Raw genomic sequence first — 17206 nt, 5'->3', positions numbered from 1 at the left:
TGGCATCTGCAGTGGCCAATTTCTCAACATCCTGAAATGGACCTTTTTCAGTGGTTCTCAACCCTGACTGCGCAGTAGAACTACCCAGGGAACTTTAAGAACTGTACTTTTCCTACTCTGGACTCAGTAAACCCACACAGGCGCGGGGAACAGGCAGCAGGCAGCGGCAGGTGACCCCACGTCGCCTTCTAAGGGCGAAAGCTCCTGAGACCCTTCCACATCCCCCTGCTGCTTGGCATAGCTCTCCTGATGGCAGAGTCCAGGCCAGAGGCTGGGTCTTCTGATTTGGGGTCTCCTGGGGCCCCGGCTCTCCTCTGAGGAAGAGTGTCCAGGGGTCTGTGCTTCCATGAAGTCCCGCTTCCAGGCTAGGAGCACCATAGCAAGGGCGAGAGGGAATGAAAGACTTGGCAAGGGGACTTGTTTTTTTGCAAAACATTATTCAGAAATCTCCCTTTTCTTTCCTTTTTTTATCTTCCACTTTTTAAATCCTTTTATTGAATATTTTATTACATTCAAAGATTCAAATGCAGGTTACATATTTGCCAATAAAATACACAGATCTCCAAACTGACAAGAGGACTTTATGAGCCAGGAGACCAAAAGCACACAGCAGAGGCCCAAAGCTTTCTCAGAAGCAGGGACAGGGGACCCTGCGGGGGCCAAAAGGGGGAGGTTGGTGCATGGTTCCTTACCTTGCAGGAGAAAAGGGCATTTTATTCCTGTGAGTTTGAAATTGTGTTAAAGTTATTAATCTTTTTGGTACAAAAAGTTGAAATGGTATAAACCCTTTATATATTCAGGTCTCTGGGAAAATAAGCCTTGAATGCTCTCACCCTTGATTTGGGCAAGGTCTTTATGAAAGGAACTCATCCAAAACATGGCTGGTATGTGTCTCTCTGCTACGTGGCATGTCTGAAGCACTGGAAGACCTGTTAGTTCATCAAGGTCAAGAGCTCATTGAGAACCCCAGCTCTGGCCCTACTAGCTATGAGGCCTTAGGCCAGTTGCTTATCCTCTCTGTGCCTCCTTTCCCTCACCTTTACGTGGTGGGAGTAGTGCCCTCCTCCTAAGGTTGTTTCAAGGAGATTGAAATGAAACAGACTCCTTGGAGAAGCAGTTAGAGCATGCTAAGCTCCATGAAGGTGTCAGCTGTTACTGTTGTTAGTAGCAGCAGCGCAGATATTAGCCTGGGCTCTGATGAGACAGGCTCAGAAGTGGAGCCCAGGGTCACAAACCGAATGAGAGGGAAGCAGTGTAGGTGTCTGGAGAGGAGCTCACCAACTAAGCGAGGACTGTTGGTGTGTACAGAGGCAAGGGCCCAGGGGAACCTCTTGTCAGCTGACGCCGGTGGGCGGGCAGGAACAGTCTCCCCCTTCTAAGCAGTATGAAGCCCGCTGAGTGGACAGCCTGTCCTTGCAAAGCCCTCAGGCTCTCTCCTGAGCTCGCACCGTTTCCACGTCTCTGCATGGCTGTCCTTCCCGTCTCCCTGTGGATGCAGTCATCGTTTCTCTGTTTTCTTGTGGGGAGACAGGCTCAGAGCAGTGATCACTTTTGAGTGCAGCCCTGTGCTTTCAGTAGAGTGTACCTTGCCAGTTACTGGAAGAGGATAAGTGGAGGGGCAGCGATGGGGGAGCGAGGCTGTGGAGTGATGAGAGGAACACCTGCCTTCGAAACTGACATGGCTGGGAAAGCCGTTTCAGACAAATGCTTCACCGCCACCAGGAGAGTGCTTTCCCTATCTGAGTACGCGAGGTGGCTGGCCTATTTTGACTCTAAAGTGCAAATGGTGTTCTGTCCACTTCAGAATTTCTCAAAGAAAGTGGGCTATATGAAATAATTTCCGCTAAGCTTTTTTACATTTTCTGATCAGTTTTGAAAAGGTTGGGAAATCTTGGCTTAGGGTACCTCTCCTGACTTCTCAGAAAGTCTCCTAGCCACTCCCTGAACTAAAAGTGAGAAATAATGGAAAATGAGGCTCTAGCCCTCACGAGGAACTTGACAGAAGTGCGCTTCTGGAATGGTTCTCTGCACAGAGCAATATCTGCCCTGGCGGGAGCGATTTAAACTTCACCTTTTGAGATGTGCCCACAGGCTGCCCATGAGTGAAGATGTCAGGATTTGTGACTGTTGTCGTTTTTTGGTTTCAGAACAGTTTCTCAGTTAGGCGTGGGTCACAGGCCACAGTCATGCAGGTGACAGCTGGGAATATGGGCACCTTTTCCATGGAGCGCTGTGTTGATGGTTAGTCCCCACTGAGCCCCCAGAAGCTGGCTTAACTTGTGCCTGATTGTACCAGAGCCTCCAGTTCCCAGGGGCGAGGGGGCTGAGCGTTCCAGCAAGCCCTGCCCCAGCACACATTCCACGCAGAGAGTCCAAAGTGCAGACCTGTCAGATTCAGCCCCAGCTGAGGTGGCCTTTCAGACATCCTGCATGGGGGGTAAGGGGATGGGTAGGGTGATGATGGGGGGCGGTGATCCTAGTCAGTATTGGCCCGGGATCCCTGGGCAGGATCGGCTTTTCCCAGGGAGGCTTTTCCTGGTTGGCCCTAAAGCAGGAACTCTGACCAGGCTGCCAAGTTAGAGAAGCGTGTATGTTTAAACACGACTACTGCAGAGTGTGGCTGTAACAGGAAGAACCTAGAAAGAGGCCCATGGTGGTGCTACTGTCCTCTGCAGTCATATTGCTTATTAGCATGAAGTCGGCTTGCACGCCTAACCGGGTGGTGCCCTGCTTTGCTCTGGGCTTAGTTGGGAGGATGCACTAACGTGAGGCCATCAGTCTGGTTTCTGACTTCCGTTATCTGGGGAGGTTCTCAAGCTCTTGCCCTCACTTTCCTCCATCTTAAAGGCCTTAAAATTGTAGAGCTTGAATTAGATTCTGACTTAAGAAGTGAACTGTGGTTTCTGTATAAATTCTATAGGATAACTTCTCATAGCGGCAAAAAGTGAGATTTACTTTAAGATTTAAACATAAAGGAGAATTTAAGACAGCAGAAATTCTACAAATGAAAGGGAGGGGAGCATGAAACTCATCTTTTCTTTACCATTAGTAAGTGCTTAGGAAAGTAACTTGAGTTAAATGTTACAATTAAAAAGTAAAAAACACAACAGAATTTTAGCTGTTTGACCAAATGACTCCTGCCTTCATCAACCCGTCAGTGGTCCTGGCAGCCCTGTCCCCACAGCCCTCTTCAGCTCCCTGAGTGCCCTTGATCGCTGCAGGTAGGGTGGATGTTTAACCCTCCATAAGTTCAGGGCAGGAGCAAGTGATTCGTTTAGCCAACGTGTATCACAGTGACCACTGTGTGCAAGACGCAGGGCCACCAGATGGCCGGAGGGCTGGAGGGCAGGTGGCATCAGGGGCTTGGCCCCACGGGCACTGACGGGTTCCACAAGAAGGGCTGGTGGCTGCTTGATGTGGTCTGTAGTCTGTCTTCTGGGCATTGAAGGAGAAGTTGTAAATTTCCTCATCCTTGCCTTAAGCAAAGCATCACAACTTCTGGGCAGAATTTAGGTCTTCTGTCTTCAGAGCCCCTTGGCTCTGAGTCTTTGGACTCTCTCCATGCTGTACCCCAGTGTATAGCAGCCCCCTGGTTGCCTCTTTCAGAGCAGATGTCCTGGAGCTGGAGAGCCAGCCAACTGTGTGCTTGTGGGGTCTTTTGTAAATCAGAACTCTCGGCATCCCGTCAGAGGAGGCCTTCAGCTGCCCTTTATCTGAATCCGCGGGCAGGTGGCTTGAGCAGTGACAGCCATCGGTTCTGAGCCCTCAGCCGGATTGGCACCTCCAAGCACCTTCTCACCAACGTGCCATTGGCCTTCCCGAGCACGGTCAGGGTCTAGCATCCAGGCAGCCAGAGTAAAAGCGGGCTTTTTGTGTATCCAGATAGACATCCTGATTTTCCTCTGTGGCAGAGGAAGCTCGAGGAAACCTCCAGCATGGTAGAAAACCAATGAAAAGCTTACAGGTGGAAGGAAAATGTTAGCTGTATGTTATAGCTGGGTCTCTCAGGTTTTTCCCAGTTTCGCCTTCTCGTGAGGAGTGGCAGTCAGCAGGTCGGTGGAGACTTAATCCCTCTCTTTAAATTCCTCCAGATTCTTAAGATTTACAGTGTGGTCTCCTGCCTGCTAATCCACTTCTAAAGAATGTCTATCCCAAAACTAGGTCTGTTCCTTTTCCTTTCCTTTCTTTCTCATTCTGAAGCAGTGTAGGTTGGATGTCCTTGACTTCTTAGGAGATCTCTGTCAGGATAGGAAATGAGAACTCAAACTGTGCTGCCTCGTGGTTTCCAAGCGTTGGGGACAGCTGACCTTGGCTGCCTTCTAATTCACCTCATTCCAACTGTTCAATGAACAGTTTTCATGTTTTCCAGACTAGTTCTCAGCCCTCGATCCCCTTCCCAGCCAACCACCCCCTTCCTCCTCTGGTGTGTGTTGTGTTTTTGTTATCCGTTTCTGCTTTAATGGTGTCGTGTTTGGGGGGTTTGGGTGTGTTTTTCTAACTAACTCTCACCTGTCTTTTTCCTTCTGCACTTACCCATGCTACCTCACTGTGCCTCTCAGATCTTGCAGTTTTCCAGGAACGACTTCGAATGCTAACAGTAGGAGGTATGAAAATAACGAGCCTTTCCCCTTTCTGGAGTTGAGGGCTTCATTTGACTAGGATGCTCAGCTTTTCCTAGCATGCACTTTCGGGAATGTTGACACAACTTCTGTCAAGTGTCTTGAAGATTGCTTATTGTTTTGGAATCTGTTTTTCCCCTTCATTTTAATTACTAACAGTCAAGGAGAGCTCCTCATCGGCGTTTCCATCCCTTTTGTGTTCCCAGTGCATCTGCCACCTCGCTGTGTTCCCTCGGAGCCCCGTCTCTACAGCACTGGTCTCCAGCTCCTGCTGGTGCCAGTGGGGCCCGAGCCACATTGCGTTCTGCATGCAGGCACCTCCTTTCTCCACATTCTGCTCTATGGCTTCAGCTGGACTCTGGATTCTTTCGGATTCTGCTTTCTGGGCATGTAGGACAAGGTTCCCCTTTAGATCTTGCCAGTATGTGGAGGACAGCTACAATATTAATATGCTTTTACCGGGAGCCTTTAATTCCCCTTGGTTCCAGGCAGAGCAGCTCAGAGGAATCCAGAGTTTTGGTGCTGGGGGGCCATCTGCCTGTTCTCATCCACTCAGCAGTCAGTCTCTTCTGTCCCTGTCTCTTGCAGCCAAGGCCTTCTTTTCCTTCATCTTATTCATTATATCTGTGAGACTAATAGATTTACACTTAATGAAACTTTTTATTTTGAGATAATTTTAGATTCATATGCAGTTGTAAGAAATCGCACAGAGGGCTGGTGTACTCTTTACCCACTTTCCCTCAGGGCTGGCATCTTGCAGAACTACAGCATCACACTGATGTTAGCATCACATGGTCAGGAGGCAGACTGTTTCCACCACCAGGATCTCTCCTGCCCCCCTTCCTCCCGCCCCACCCTGCCCCTTAGTCCCTGGTGACCAATAATCTGTTCTCCCTGTCTGTGATTATGTCATTTCAAGAATGTTGCATAAATGGAATCACAGTATGGAGTCTTTTGCGAGTGGCAGTTTTCATTCAGCATTCTCTTCTAGGGATTCATCCAGGTGATTGTCAGCAGTTTGTTCCTTATTGCTGCTCAGTAGTATTCCATGGTGTGAATAGACCCAGTTGGTTTAACCATTCACCCACAGAAGGATGTGTGGATTTCCAGGTTTGGCTGTTGGAAATAAAACTGCTTGAAACATTCATGTGCAGTTGTTTTTGCATGGACATAAGTTTTCATTTCTCTGGGATAAATAAATGCTCAGGACTGACATTGTTGGGTGAGATGGTAGAAGCATGTTTAGTTTTATAAGAAACTGCTAACCTCTTTTCCAGAGTGACTGTACCATTTTACATTTCCACCAGCTATGTGTGAGCGATCCAGTTTCTCTGCCTCCTTGCCGGTACTTGGTGGTGCCCCTATTTTTAATTTTAGCCAATCTGATAGGTGTGTAGTGACAGCTCATGGTTTTAATTTGCATTTCTCTAATGGCTAGTGATAAAGAACATCTTTTTATGTGCTTATTTGCCATCTTTGTATCCACTTGGTGAAATAGAATTCTTCATCTCTTTTGCCTATTTTCTAATTGGATTATTTTGGGGTTTTTCACTTTTGAATTTTGAGGGTTCATCATATATTCTAGATCATAATCCTTTTCAATATGTGGTTTGCAAATATTTCTCCCAGTCTGTAGTTTACTTTTTCATCTTCTTAACAAAAAGGTCTTTTGCAGAGCCAAAGATTTAATTTTTCTTTTATTTTTTTAAATTAAAAAATTTTTTTTACCTTTTTCTTTTATGAATCATGCTTTTGGTCTCAAGTCTGAGAACTCTTCACCTAGCCCTATTTCCCAAAGATTTTCTCCCATGTAATTTTCGAAAAGTTTTAGTTTTACATTTTGCATTTAATTCCCTGATCAATTTTGAGTTAATTTTTGTGTAAGTTGTGAGGAAGCTTATGTCAAGGTCCATTAATTGCCTCTGGACATCCACCTGCTCCAGCTACCTTGGTTGAAAATGGCTTTTGCACGTCTGCCAAAAACCAGACGGCCTTATTTTGGTGGTTTTATGCCTGGGTTTTCTGTTCTATTCCTTTAATCGGTGCATCTCTCTTGCCACCAGTAACCATGCTGTCTTGACTTCTGTAGCTACTGAACTTTATTCTTTGTCAGTCTTGTCTTAATTACTCTAGGGCCTTTCCTTTTGCATGTAAGTTTTAGAATAAGCTTGTGTATGTCTGCAGAAACCTTAGGTTTTTATTGGAACTGTAAATCTATAGAACAAGTTAGAGAGAATTGACATCTTCACTTTGTTGAGTCTTCCTGTCCACACACCATGTATTTAGATCTTTGATTGCTTTCACAGCTTCTTGTAGTTTTCAGTCTGTAAGTTCTATCCATGTTTTGTCAGATTTGTATCTGTTTTTTATTTCAGTGCCCATGTGTTCATTGCTTCTGTATAGAAAAGCAGTTGATTTTTATATATTTACCTTGTGTCCTGTGATCTAGCTAAGCTCAGTTGTTTTAGGTTTTTTGTTTTTGTAGATTCCTTGGGGTTTTGTACATAGATAATCATTTCATCTGAAAATAGGAACTGGTTTACTTCTTCCTTTTCAAACCATGTGCCAATTATTCCCTTTTCTTGCCTTATTCCACAGGCTACAACTTTCAGCCCTACGTCAGTTAATAGCAGTGAGAGCAGACATCCCTGCCTTGTTCCCATTCTTAGGGGGAAAGCATTTAGGCTTTCACCGTTACAGATAACATTAGCTGTAGAATTTTTATAGATGCTCTTTACCAAGGCAAGAAAGTTCCCCTCCGTTGTTATTTTTCTGATAGTTTTATTATTATGGGTGTTGGATTTTGTTATATTCTTTTTCTGCACCTGTGGATATGATCATGTAATTTATGGATTACATTCTTTTTTGAATACTGAACCAACAGTCTTGGATCCCTGAAATAAACCCCACTTGCTCATGGTGTATAATTCTTTTTGCATATTGCTGCCTCTGTATCCATGAAGGATATTGGTCTGTAGTGGTTTTTTTGGTACTGTCTTTCTGTGCTTTTGGTATCAGGGTAATCTCAGTTCATAAATGAGTGTTTGTTTTCTGAAAGAGATTGTGTAGAACTGGTATTTGTTCTTTAAACATTTGGTAGAATTCTCCAGTGAAACAATCAGGGCCTGGAGGTTTCATTTTAAGGAGTTTTTTATTTATAAACGCAATTTCCTTAATCATAGGGCTGTTCAAATTACGTGTTTCATCTTGTTGAGTAACAGTGGTTTGTGCTGTTTTATATCTCTTTTTTTAGGTTCTTTTCTATATTGATTTAAGGGTTTTTTTTTTAACTAATGCATTTACTGTTACAAATTTCCTCCTCAGTACTATGTTAGCTGTGTCCCACAAACTTTGATGTATTGTATTTTCATGTTCATTCATTTCACCATATATCCACCCCCTGATATTTCCTCTTTTTTTTTTTAAGAGTGTTAGGAAACAAGAAAAGAGATAGTTGGTACTGTAGACGTGGGTGTGGGTGTGCTGCAGGGTGCAGTGCGCCTGGACACTCCCTCTTTGGCCCAGGAATTATTTAGAAGTGTGTTCTTAGTTTTGGTGCCTCTTCAGGCTGCCGCCTGTTTGGCCTTGGGTTGGGACAGGGGGTGTGGCTTGTTACCCACTGGCTGGGGTGGAAGCCTGGGTGCCCTCCCCGCCCTTGGCTTCTGCTGGCTTGGGTGGGAGTAGGGCCACGGTCTTTCCTGGGCTGTTTGGCTGGAGCAGATTGATTTTCGTTTGCAAGTTTCCCATTCTGCTGAGCTGTCCTTTCCCTGAACCTTGGCTAGAGAGAGCAGCTCTCATTGGGGGTTTTGCTGAGCTCATTGGTGTTTCTGCATTGCCAGAAACGTTCCTTCAGCTCCAAGTCTGGGATATATGAGGCAAAAAAACCTCAGGGGACTTGCCTCCATGTCGCTCCTCGGGCCCCTAACTGCTCTGCCTTCTTACCCCACTCTTCAGTCCCAGCTTTCTTTTATAGATACACCCAGGGTTTTGGTAGTACTTAGCTGGAAGGATAGGGGCAAGTGTGTCTACTCCATCTTCTCAGCAGAGTCTGTCAATTCGTTTTTCAAGTGACTGCAGGACGCAGAAGTAGGACCCAGCCGTCTTCAGGTTCAGCAGCACGGCCCCGAGCGAGGCCAAGCTCTGAGGGCTGGAAGCGCAGCCTGGGCTGGTGTGGTTGCCAGGTGTCCGGAACACAAGCCTCTGCTGCCCGTGGCTCACAGGCTCTTCCCGCTGGACAGCCTCAGCAGGTGGACGGTTCTCACCTGGGGGAGCCACCCGACTCATTTCACAGTCTCAGAGTATTCTTGACGAAAGGCCGTGTCGCTTGGACAGTCTGGTCCCCTGATCGGCCCCTGGCCTGGGACTTTTCATCAGCTGGGAGAGTCCCCCCAGAATGAATTGGGCTTCCCTCTGTAAACAGCATAAGGCCGTTGCCAGTGAGCTGGACTGTAGGTGGCCAGGACGGCCCACTCCACCTGTGCCCAAGTGATTGCCATATCCTCCTCCTCAACAGAAAATAGGAAGAAATGGAGCAGGCAGGTAAACCACCATTAACACCCCACCCTCTTGTTTAGACTTACAATTTTCTTAAGGTAAAAAATGCCAGACTTTTTTTGTTTTGTTTAAAAAGGGACAGGGATGGGGGCCTGAAAAACAGAGTTGCTTTTAAGATTAAAAAAACCATGTCCTAAAGCATTTGATAGATAAAGGCAGGAGTTCCCAAAACTGGCCTGAGTTGGGAATCACTTGGGGAGATTTGTGGACCATTTAAGACCTGCTGAATGACCACCAGGATTGGGGCCTGGCCACGGGCATTTTCCCACACCTCCCGAGAAGGTTCAGGCCAGCAGTGCGTGCAGGCCCCTGCTTCCGCCCGGCTGGGGTGGTATCTCACGCTGCCCTTTCACAGGAAACCATGAGTGCATTCATCTGTGCAGGCAGGTGGAGCCTGCAGAACGCTCCCCAGTTCCCTGGTCACCCCTGGGGTCTGGGGACGTGTTGGTATAAGGAGCCCTGACACTAGTGGTTCTGTGTGTCCTCTCCTTATCCAGCCGATGAATTGATTCGGGACAGGTGGCCAGACCACGGACAGAACCTAAGGTACAGCCTGACCTTTTTTCCTCCATGTCTCTGCCCCACCAGTAATTATTATGATAGGAAACAAGCATACTTCAAAAAAAATCAGTTTGGAGTATGCATCCAGATGAGGCACTTTCTTGCTCAGTGGGAACCCCTGTTGGTGCAGTGTGTCTTAAGTGTTGAGATGGGTGATCTGTGATGGCTGATCACTGTCAAAGGAGAGGAGTGTCCCTGGGGAGGTTTTTGCCGTGTGCTTTGCTGCTGAATTTTCTGTTCCTCTGCCTTGGCAGGTCTCTAGTACAGACACCTCACCCCCAGGCTCTTGGTGATTGTTTTCTTACTTCTTAGTCTCCCCAGCTTTTTGTCATTTACTGCATACATGTGTTATTGCCACATACTCCATAGCTAATATACTAGTCTATATCGCCTCCTCGTTTTCTGCTTTCATTCCCTCAACTAGTTTTTCATATCCTTTTCCATTGACTTGCCCAGTGCTTTTGTGTGGCTCTTTCTTTCCACCCCCAAAATGGGTTTGTGTCCTTGGGCCCTTGAAATAAATTTGTCTCTAAATTATGAATAATTCATGCACTGAACTAAAATATGCATAATATGAATCTTATTCTAGCTTAGCTATGACACCCAGTAATATTCTTAGCCTCCGTTTATTGCTGAAGTTTGTGTTTCTGGCTGTAAAATATTATTACTTATTTTCATATATATCAGGATTTTTTTTGTGTGTGTGTGTATATATATATTTTTCTTCTCTCTCTCTCTCTCCCTCTCTCTCTTTGCCCCTGGGGATTTCCTTCCCCTTTCCATAAAACGTTGGGCCTTACATGGCTGTCCCATGTTTCACAAATGCATCTCTCCTCCTCTGACATGTCCCATCCACAACAACCCTGTAGGGTTTTATGGACTGGACGAATCTGACCTGGACAAAGTCTTCCAACTGCCCACCACAACGTTCATTGGGGGGACGGAGTCTGCTCTTCCGCTTCGGGAGATCATCCGTCGGCTGGAGGTAAGAAAATGTAATTCAAGTTTCTGGAAACGTCAAGCATACTTGCTAAGAAGCTGGGTTGGCAGTATTCTCAAGATTAATTGTTTTCCTCTTCAGAATTTAAGGGCTGTAGACTGCAGGTAGAAATTCATGTTTTTATGATCAACCATAGACAGGAGGAAGAAAACCTTGCATTCAAATTACAGTGGGAGTTTGTTTTAGAGTTTGTTGTGTAATGGTTCCCTAAAGAATAAGCTCCACTTAAAGTGAACTGTGCCGGGGTTTGAGCCAAGCAGGTGTGCCCCCATGTGCCGATCTTGCCCAAGACAACCAGCTAGTAAGCCTTCCGCTGATTCCCTGAACAAAGTACATCTTCGTCCTCATTCTTCCCTCTCCTCCCCTCTCCTCCTCCGTTTCTCTTGTCCTCTTCCTGTTTTGTTTGCTTTTTTTTCTCCTCCTCTCTGGACTGCACCAGCCAGGGGCTTTCATTCCCTGGTTGAGAATGCAAGCTCTGGAAATGGACTGCCTGCTTCAAGTCCCTGCCAGCCTGGGGCCAGTGTCTTCACCTCTAGGAACACCAGTGTCCTCCTCTGTCCAAGGCCTAATTACACCACCATTTTGTAGAGGGAGAATGGATTTACTGGGTGGCCCATGCCAAATGTTAGCTTATTATTAATGCTGCCTGTGGCACTTGAGGGAAAGAATCGATGTCCACACAGACCACAGACTGAGGAAGTACTCGAGTGGTGCTTCCCAGAGTTTATGTTTGTGAAGATCTCCTGGGCATCCACTGCACATGCAGATCCCAAGTCGGCAGACCGTACCTGACCTCCTCACAAGCTCCCAGATTGCACCACACTGCTGCTCGTGCAGTTTTCCTCTTCCTTGGCTGCACATGAGAATCGCCAGGGCATTTTCCAAAATGCTCTGTGTCTGGGCCACATGGCCTGGGTCAGTCAAACCGGAGTCCCTGTGGGGCAGGGTCCCAGGGTCAGTGTTTTTAAAGTCCCCTTGATGATTTAATTGTGTTACCAGGGTAGAGAGCCACTCATTGCTCTGGTGAGTGAGATTGGAGGCAAAAGTCTCTTGTTCATGTTTCTGTATTTGACTGCAGAGTGGCATGAAGTCATCCTGGATATCTAGTGGTGACACTCTCTAATTTTCATATCAACCTGGAGTTGCTTCACTCCCTTGCCTTCATCCCTTCCAGGCTCATACAGGGGAAAGCAAAGGGTAGAAATCTGAGGATACAGGTATCATCTGGTTGTCTTACGTGACTACTGCGGGCATCAGCAGATTGTGGTTGGGAGTTGGGTTAACTCCCCTTTGCCTCCTCCTACCTCCACCTGCCGCCCAGCCTCACCACATCTGCCCGTGGCAGCCACTAGCTACGTGCAACTGTGGAACGCTGTAAATGCTGCTTGTCTGACTGGACGAGTGTAAAACACACCCCAGATTCAAAGACTTAATACACTAAGAGAATGCAAAGTACCTCAGTAACTTTCTAATATGGATTCCACATTGAAATGACAGTATTCTGATATATTGGGCCTGGTAAATTATGAAAATTAATTTCACCTGTTTCTCCTAAAAACTTTTTTTTCCTCTCCCCTTCCCTGCCCCCCCCCAGTTGTTTCCGCTGTGTCCTTTCGCTGTGTGTTCTTCTGTGTCCACTTCTATTCTTGTCAGTGGCACCCGGAATCTGTGTTTCTTTTTGTTGTATCATCTTGCTGTGTTAGCTCTCCGCGTGTGTGGCACCATTCTTGGACAGGCTGCACTTTTTTTGTGCTGGGCCACTCTCCTTATGGGGTGCACTCCTTGCACGTGGGGCTCCCTTACATGGGGGACACCCCTGCGTGGCTCAGCACTCCTTGCACGCATCAGCACTGCGCATGGCCCAGCTCCACACGGGTCAAGGAGGCCCGGGGTTTGAACCTTGGACCTCCCATGTGGTAGGCGGATGCCCTAACCACTGGGCCAAATCTGCTTCCCCATCCTAGAAACATTTTAATTATGTACATGGTTCATTGTTATATTTCTCTTGGAAATTGCTGCTCTAGAAGTTCTCGTGATGCCGGAACCCGCAAATAGCACCCCACGCAGCTCCGCCTTCCTCCAAAGTTACTGCATTTTCTTTTTTTTTTTTCCATTGAAAATATATTTATTGAAACAAATGATCTGACATGGTAACAAATAATTTTACTTCTTTTTATGCTTTAAAATTTTAAGTTTTATTTCATTTTGAATAGGTAATAAATGGCCATGATGACAAATTCAGAAGATAAAGAATGAAAACCAACTCCTCTCCCTCCGCAGTTCCCAGCCCCCTAGATACCTTCCCACAAACAGTGAAAAGAATGCACCTTCTTTTGTCAAATTTCCTGCGAGGTGCACGGGCATCCCACCGCCTTCCCCAGTAGATTCCAGCTAGAGGGAGTGTGGTCGGATTAAACCAGCCCGCACCAGGAGCAACTCAGCCCCGGCAGCTCAGCTGCAGAGGCTGGCTCATAGCTGAGCTCGTCTCTCCTTGGGAGGCCTTCCTGTGAGAGGTCTTCCCATCCCCTTTCCCCTCCGGCTCACCCTCCAGCAGTTGCCACCTCTGGGCATCTCGAGGGGCAGGGGTCCCCCCAGACAAGCTGCCTTCAGAGCCTCGGGGAGCGCTGCCTTTCACCGCCGGGGGGCATTGCCCGGATTCCAGAGGGCCCCAGTCGCTCGAGGGCCCTCAGGCCAGCAAATCAGAGCGAGCTGCTGGTGGCCGGCCAGCTCAGACTGACCTGCCTTCAGTTTCCTCTCCTCTGACCTAAGGGTGATGTGTTCCTGACACTGGATATTTATTTATGTGAGTTTGATGGTGTGATCAAGCAAAACTTAAGACTTTTTTGGGTCACGTGACAACAGTGATCAGTTTGCGACTATTTCCACAGATGAGAGGAAATTTGGCTTCTTGGTTTCCTAAAATTTATCTTATTAGATGGAGAAACTAAGAATCAGCTCTTGAAACTTGCTGCCCTTCTCTCCTGGGGATTAAGCCAAGAGCAGAGAACAATAAAATAAGACCCAGTGGCCAAGTAGTGAAGTTTCCAGGTCAATAGCTAAATATGCCAAAGAGAGACTGCTTTCAAAAGTGTTTTACCTGGTTGTTTCCTCTGAGATTTAAATTGTTCAGTAATGGAAATACTTTTCCAGTCAAGCATTAAAAAGGAGAGAGGAGGGAGAATATCCAGGGAGCCACCTGCATTGTCTCCAGCTCCTCCACAATGACAGACGTCAGTAATGACGAAGGAAGGCGTTGCACCGCTTCCCCGTGCCTCCTTTACAAAGAATAACAGTGGGCCAGGAGAGAGTCCTTCTGCTGTGCCTGGCAGCTCAGACTTAGCTCCTTTGTAAGCAGAGATTTGGGACACTGGTAATCCCCACTATCTGTAAAGGTTAGGTAGGGAAATGGCAGACTTGGGTTGCCTGTGAAGTTAGGATGGTGCCTGCCACTCCTGTAGTATTTGTAAATCCAAATTATAGGTTCCTAGTTTTACCATCCAAGACATTCATTAGGGAAATATGGTTTGGGGTTCATAAAAATCCTCTAATGCCAGGGTCTTTCCCAGCTCCATTTTCTCTTTCTGTCTCTCTGCAAGATTTTCCCTCTCTCGTCTAGGGCGATAACTAGAATATTGCGGTTGGCCATTATTTCAAGTTCAGGCCAATTTTACTTTGTTTCATAACCATGGAACAATGCCAGTCCTTGCTCTGGAAGCTAGGGAGTAAGTAGAGCATCTCAGCCTAATTTCAAATCCCGGCCCTGCCGCTGTGATTTTGGGCAAATCATTTACCTGCTCCATGTCAGCCAGTCTGCGTGGCTGCTGTTGTGAAAACTAAGAAGGGGTGGTGGATGGGAACCACACAGCAGGATCTGGTGGCTGTGGTGAGGACATTAAAGAGACTTTTACTGAGGTCTATAAAAGGTCTCTGTTGGCCTTAATATTTTTAGTGTCTCATGTTCAGGATCCTTCCCGTTTCGGTTGAGGGCTAATGGTGTTTGCTTGAGGAGCTTCATTCTCTTCTCCCCAAGCGAGGAAAAGCGAGGAGGAGGAGGAGTGTGGGGCCATCCACATGCTCAGGAGCTTTCCACCCAGCTCTGGTCACCTGATGCACTTCTTTCTCTGGGCTCTGGAACCTTTCTCTTTTCTCACCCTCTTTTTCTCGCTGCTTTCCTTTCACTTTGTCCTCCTACCTGTAAAGAGCTGGACAGCGCACTGCCCACGTCGGCCCATGCTGGCGGGGATGTGTCAGCGGTGGTCTTGGCACCCTTTCTTTTGTAATGGGCAAGGTCTTGATTCTTTAGGACCTGAAGTCCCAAGGAGAGTCTGTTATTCAAAAGTGGAATTTGGGGAGCACTTTGTCTCAGGTGGAGCGCCTGCTTCCCACGTATGAGGTCCTGGGTTCAATCCCTGGTACCTCCTAAAAAAAAAAACAAGTGGAATTTAAAATTGTGGAGCCTGCAGATCTTGAAACAACCCTTCTCCTGCATTCTCCACCAGCAGCACGGAGGCTTCTTTCTCACAGATGCTGGGCACAAGTCTGCCCTCGAGGTCAGAGGAACTGCCTTGCCGTGGCCATCTTGCCTTCCTGGGACCTGCCCAGATGCAGAGCTGGCGCAGTGCATGCTTCCTGCTGGGGCCAGCAGTGTGGGCTTAGGGAGCTGTCCTTTGGCTCAAGGAGAGGCCTAGAGGCTCTCGCTGGCCATTCCCTGCCATCTGGTTCTGTGTGCCTGCGGCCTGAGGCCCTGAAGAAGGCAGATCTGTTGCTGGGCCCCGGCATTGCAGCCCACTGGGCCTCTACTCCCTCATGCACACCCAGGCCTTGGCACGTTTTAAAGGACGCTGCCATCTGGCTGAAGGGGCAGTCGGCGTTGTTCGCGTTAAACCAAATTTAACCAGACGCCCTCGTGACTGTGTGTTTTTGTGCGCAGATGGCCTATTGCCAGCACATAGGCGTGGAGTTCATGTTTATCAATGACCTGGAGCAGTGCCAGTGGATCCGGCAGAAGTTCGAGACACCGGGCGTCATGCAGTTCACCAACGAGGAGAAGCGCACCCTGCTGGCGAGGCTCGTGCGCTCCACCAGGTGTGCCTGGCCTGGGCTCGGCGTCCTGGGTGTGGGCACTGGGGCCGCAGCCCTGCCGCGCACTGGAGCCGCCCTCCAGGGAAAGGGGTCCATGCGGGCTCAGGAGACCTTGGCCTCAGGCTCCGGCCCCTCGCGGCATCCCTCAAGGTCACGCGGGCTCTTCCCGCCAGGTTCGAGGAGTTCCTTCAGCGGAAGTGGTCCTCGGAGAAGCGCTTTGGGCTGGAGGGCTGCGAGGTGCTGATCCCTGCCCTGAAGACCATCATCGACAAGTCGAGTGCGAACGGAGTGGATTACGTGATCATGGGGATGCCGCACAGGTAGCGCCTGTCTCTCACTTCACCGCCCCGTCCCTGGATAGCCTTCCATGCGTTTAAAGCCCCGGGAAGGGACGGCAGGGAGCGAGGGGCTGAGCAGGAGCCTTTCCTTTGTGAGGTCCAGCCAGTGCGCCCAGCGTGGGTCTCGCTCTGGGAGCTGAGACCTTTCCAGAAGGTTCTTGCATCGTCCTGCTTTGGGAAACTGCCACTGCTATTATCAGGCTCTTCTCCTTGTGGAGGCTCTGCTATATCCAAGGCCCTTTGTGATTTTAAATAAGCCATCCTGGCCCCAGGTTTACGTTTATGTCAAGGAAACCCAGACGCCAGGGATCGCATTAACCTAGTAGGAATGCTACTCTCCGCGACCTCAGGGCAGAAATCGAGGGCAGTGGGGTGGGGAGCAGCATAGGGGGGCAACCGGAGCGCAGCGGCAGCTTCCGCCTTCCGCCTCCACTCTCCCTGCCTGGTGGTCTGTGTGAAGGCCCCAGGAACGTGGCCCGTTGCCGGATCTCAGGGATGCCAGGGCTCCGAGTGGAAAGGGGCCACGTGCGGGGTGCAGGGAAGGTGGTGGGAAAGGGCCGGTGTCTGCTGTGGCCAAGGCAGGCCAGTGTCCTGCGGGCCTGCTCACCGCCCTCTGTGTCACAGGGGGCGGCTGAATGTGCTTGCCAACGTCATCAGGAAGGAGCTAGAGCAGATCTTCTGTCAGTTTGATTCAAAGTTGGAAGCTGCTGACGAGGTGAGTCCCGGGTGTGTCCTTGTTACCCCACAGTCCTCGGGAAAGGCCTGCTGGGGGTCCTTCTTCTTTCCATGGGCCTTCCTCAGCGGAACCTGGCCGCAGAGTGCAGAGACTGAGCTCCCAGAGATTTGCAATATGCGGTGGGGCAGTCGCCCCTGCTCCCCTGCTCCCAGGGTCACGGTGCCCCTAGGCCCTCAGAAGTGGGGTGGGCATGGGGCGCGTCTGGGGAGAGAGCAAAGCACAGAAGGGCTTCCATGCAGTGAGCCCGGGTCACCCCGTCCATCCCACGCAGCAGGGCATGGCTCAGCCAAGGGTAAGCACATGTGCCGCGCTGCTC

The 17206-nt window shown here is 48.6% G+C and overlaps 2 protein-coding genes across 11 annotated transcripts in view; one reads left to right on the top strand and one right to left on the bottom strand.

Moving 5' to 3' along the window:
* TMED4 (transmembrane p24 trafficking protein 4) overlaps positions 1-17206 on the bottom strand; it is a 211472-nt gene that overhangs the window by 64009 nt on the left and 130257 nt on the right. The gene's annotated exons all lie outside the window — the stretch shown is intronic.
* The window catches only part of OGDH (oxoglutarate dehydrogenase), a 78244-nt gene that overhangs the window by 36860 nt on the left and 24178 nt on the right, over positions 1-17206 (top strand). For 6 of the 10 annotated variants that reach the window (XM_058296670.1, XM_071215054.1, XM_058296673.2 and 3 more), the window contains 4 exons: positions 10604-10719; positions 15665-15819; positions 15990-16136; positions 16779-16869. In XM_058296670.1, the coding sequence (XP_058152653.1) occupies positions 10604-10719; positions 15665-15819; positions 15990-16136; positions 16779-16869 (509 nt within the window). Of the gene's footprint in view, positions 1-4559; positions 4605-10603; positions 10720-15664; positions 15820-15989; positions 16137-16778; positions 16870-17206 lie in introns of all 10 variants that reach the window. The other 4 variants (XM_012524741.4, XM_004457478.4, XM_058296672.1 and 1 more) reach the window with 1 other exon arrangement.

The sequence above is a fragment of the Dasypus novemcinctus genome, chromosome 5 (genome assembly GCF_030445035.2).
Source record: "Dasypus novemcinctus isolate mDasNov1 chromosome 5, mDasNov1.1.hap2, whole genome shotgun sequence".
Taxonomy (NCBI): Eukaryota; Metazoa; Chordata; class Mammalia; order Cingulata; family Dasypodidae; genus Dasypus; species Dasypus novemcinctus.
The sequence above is the reverse complement of the archived record's forward strand: the minus strand, read 5'-3'. Positions and strand labels throughout refer to the sequence as shown.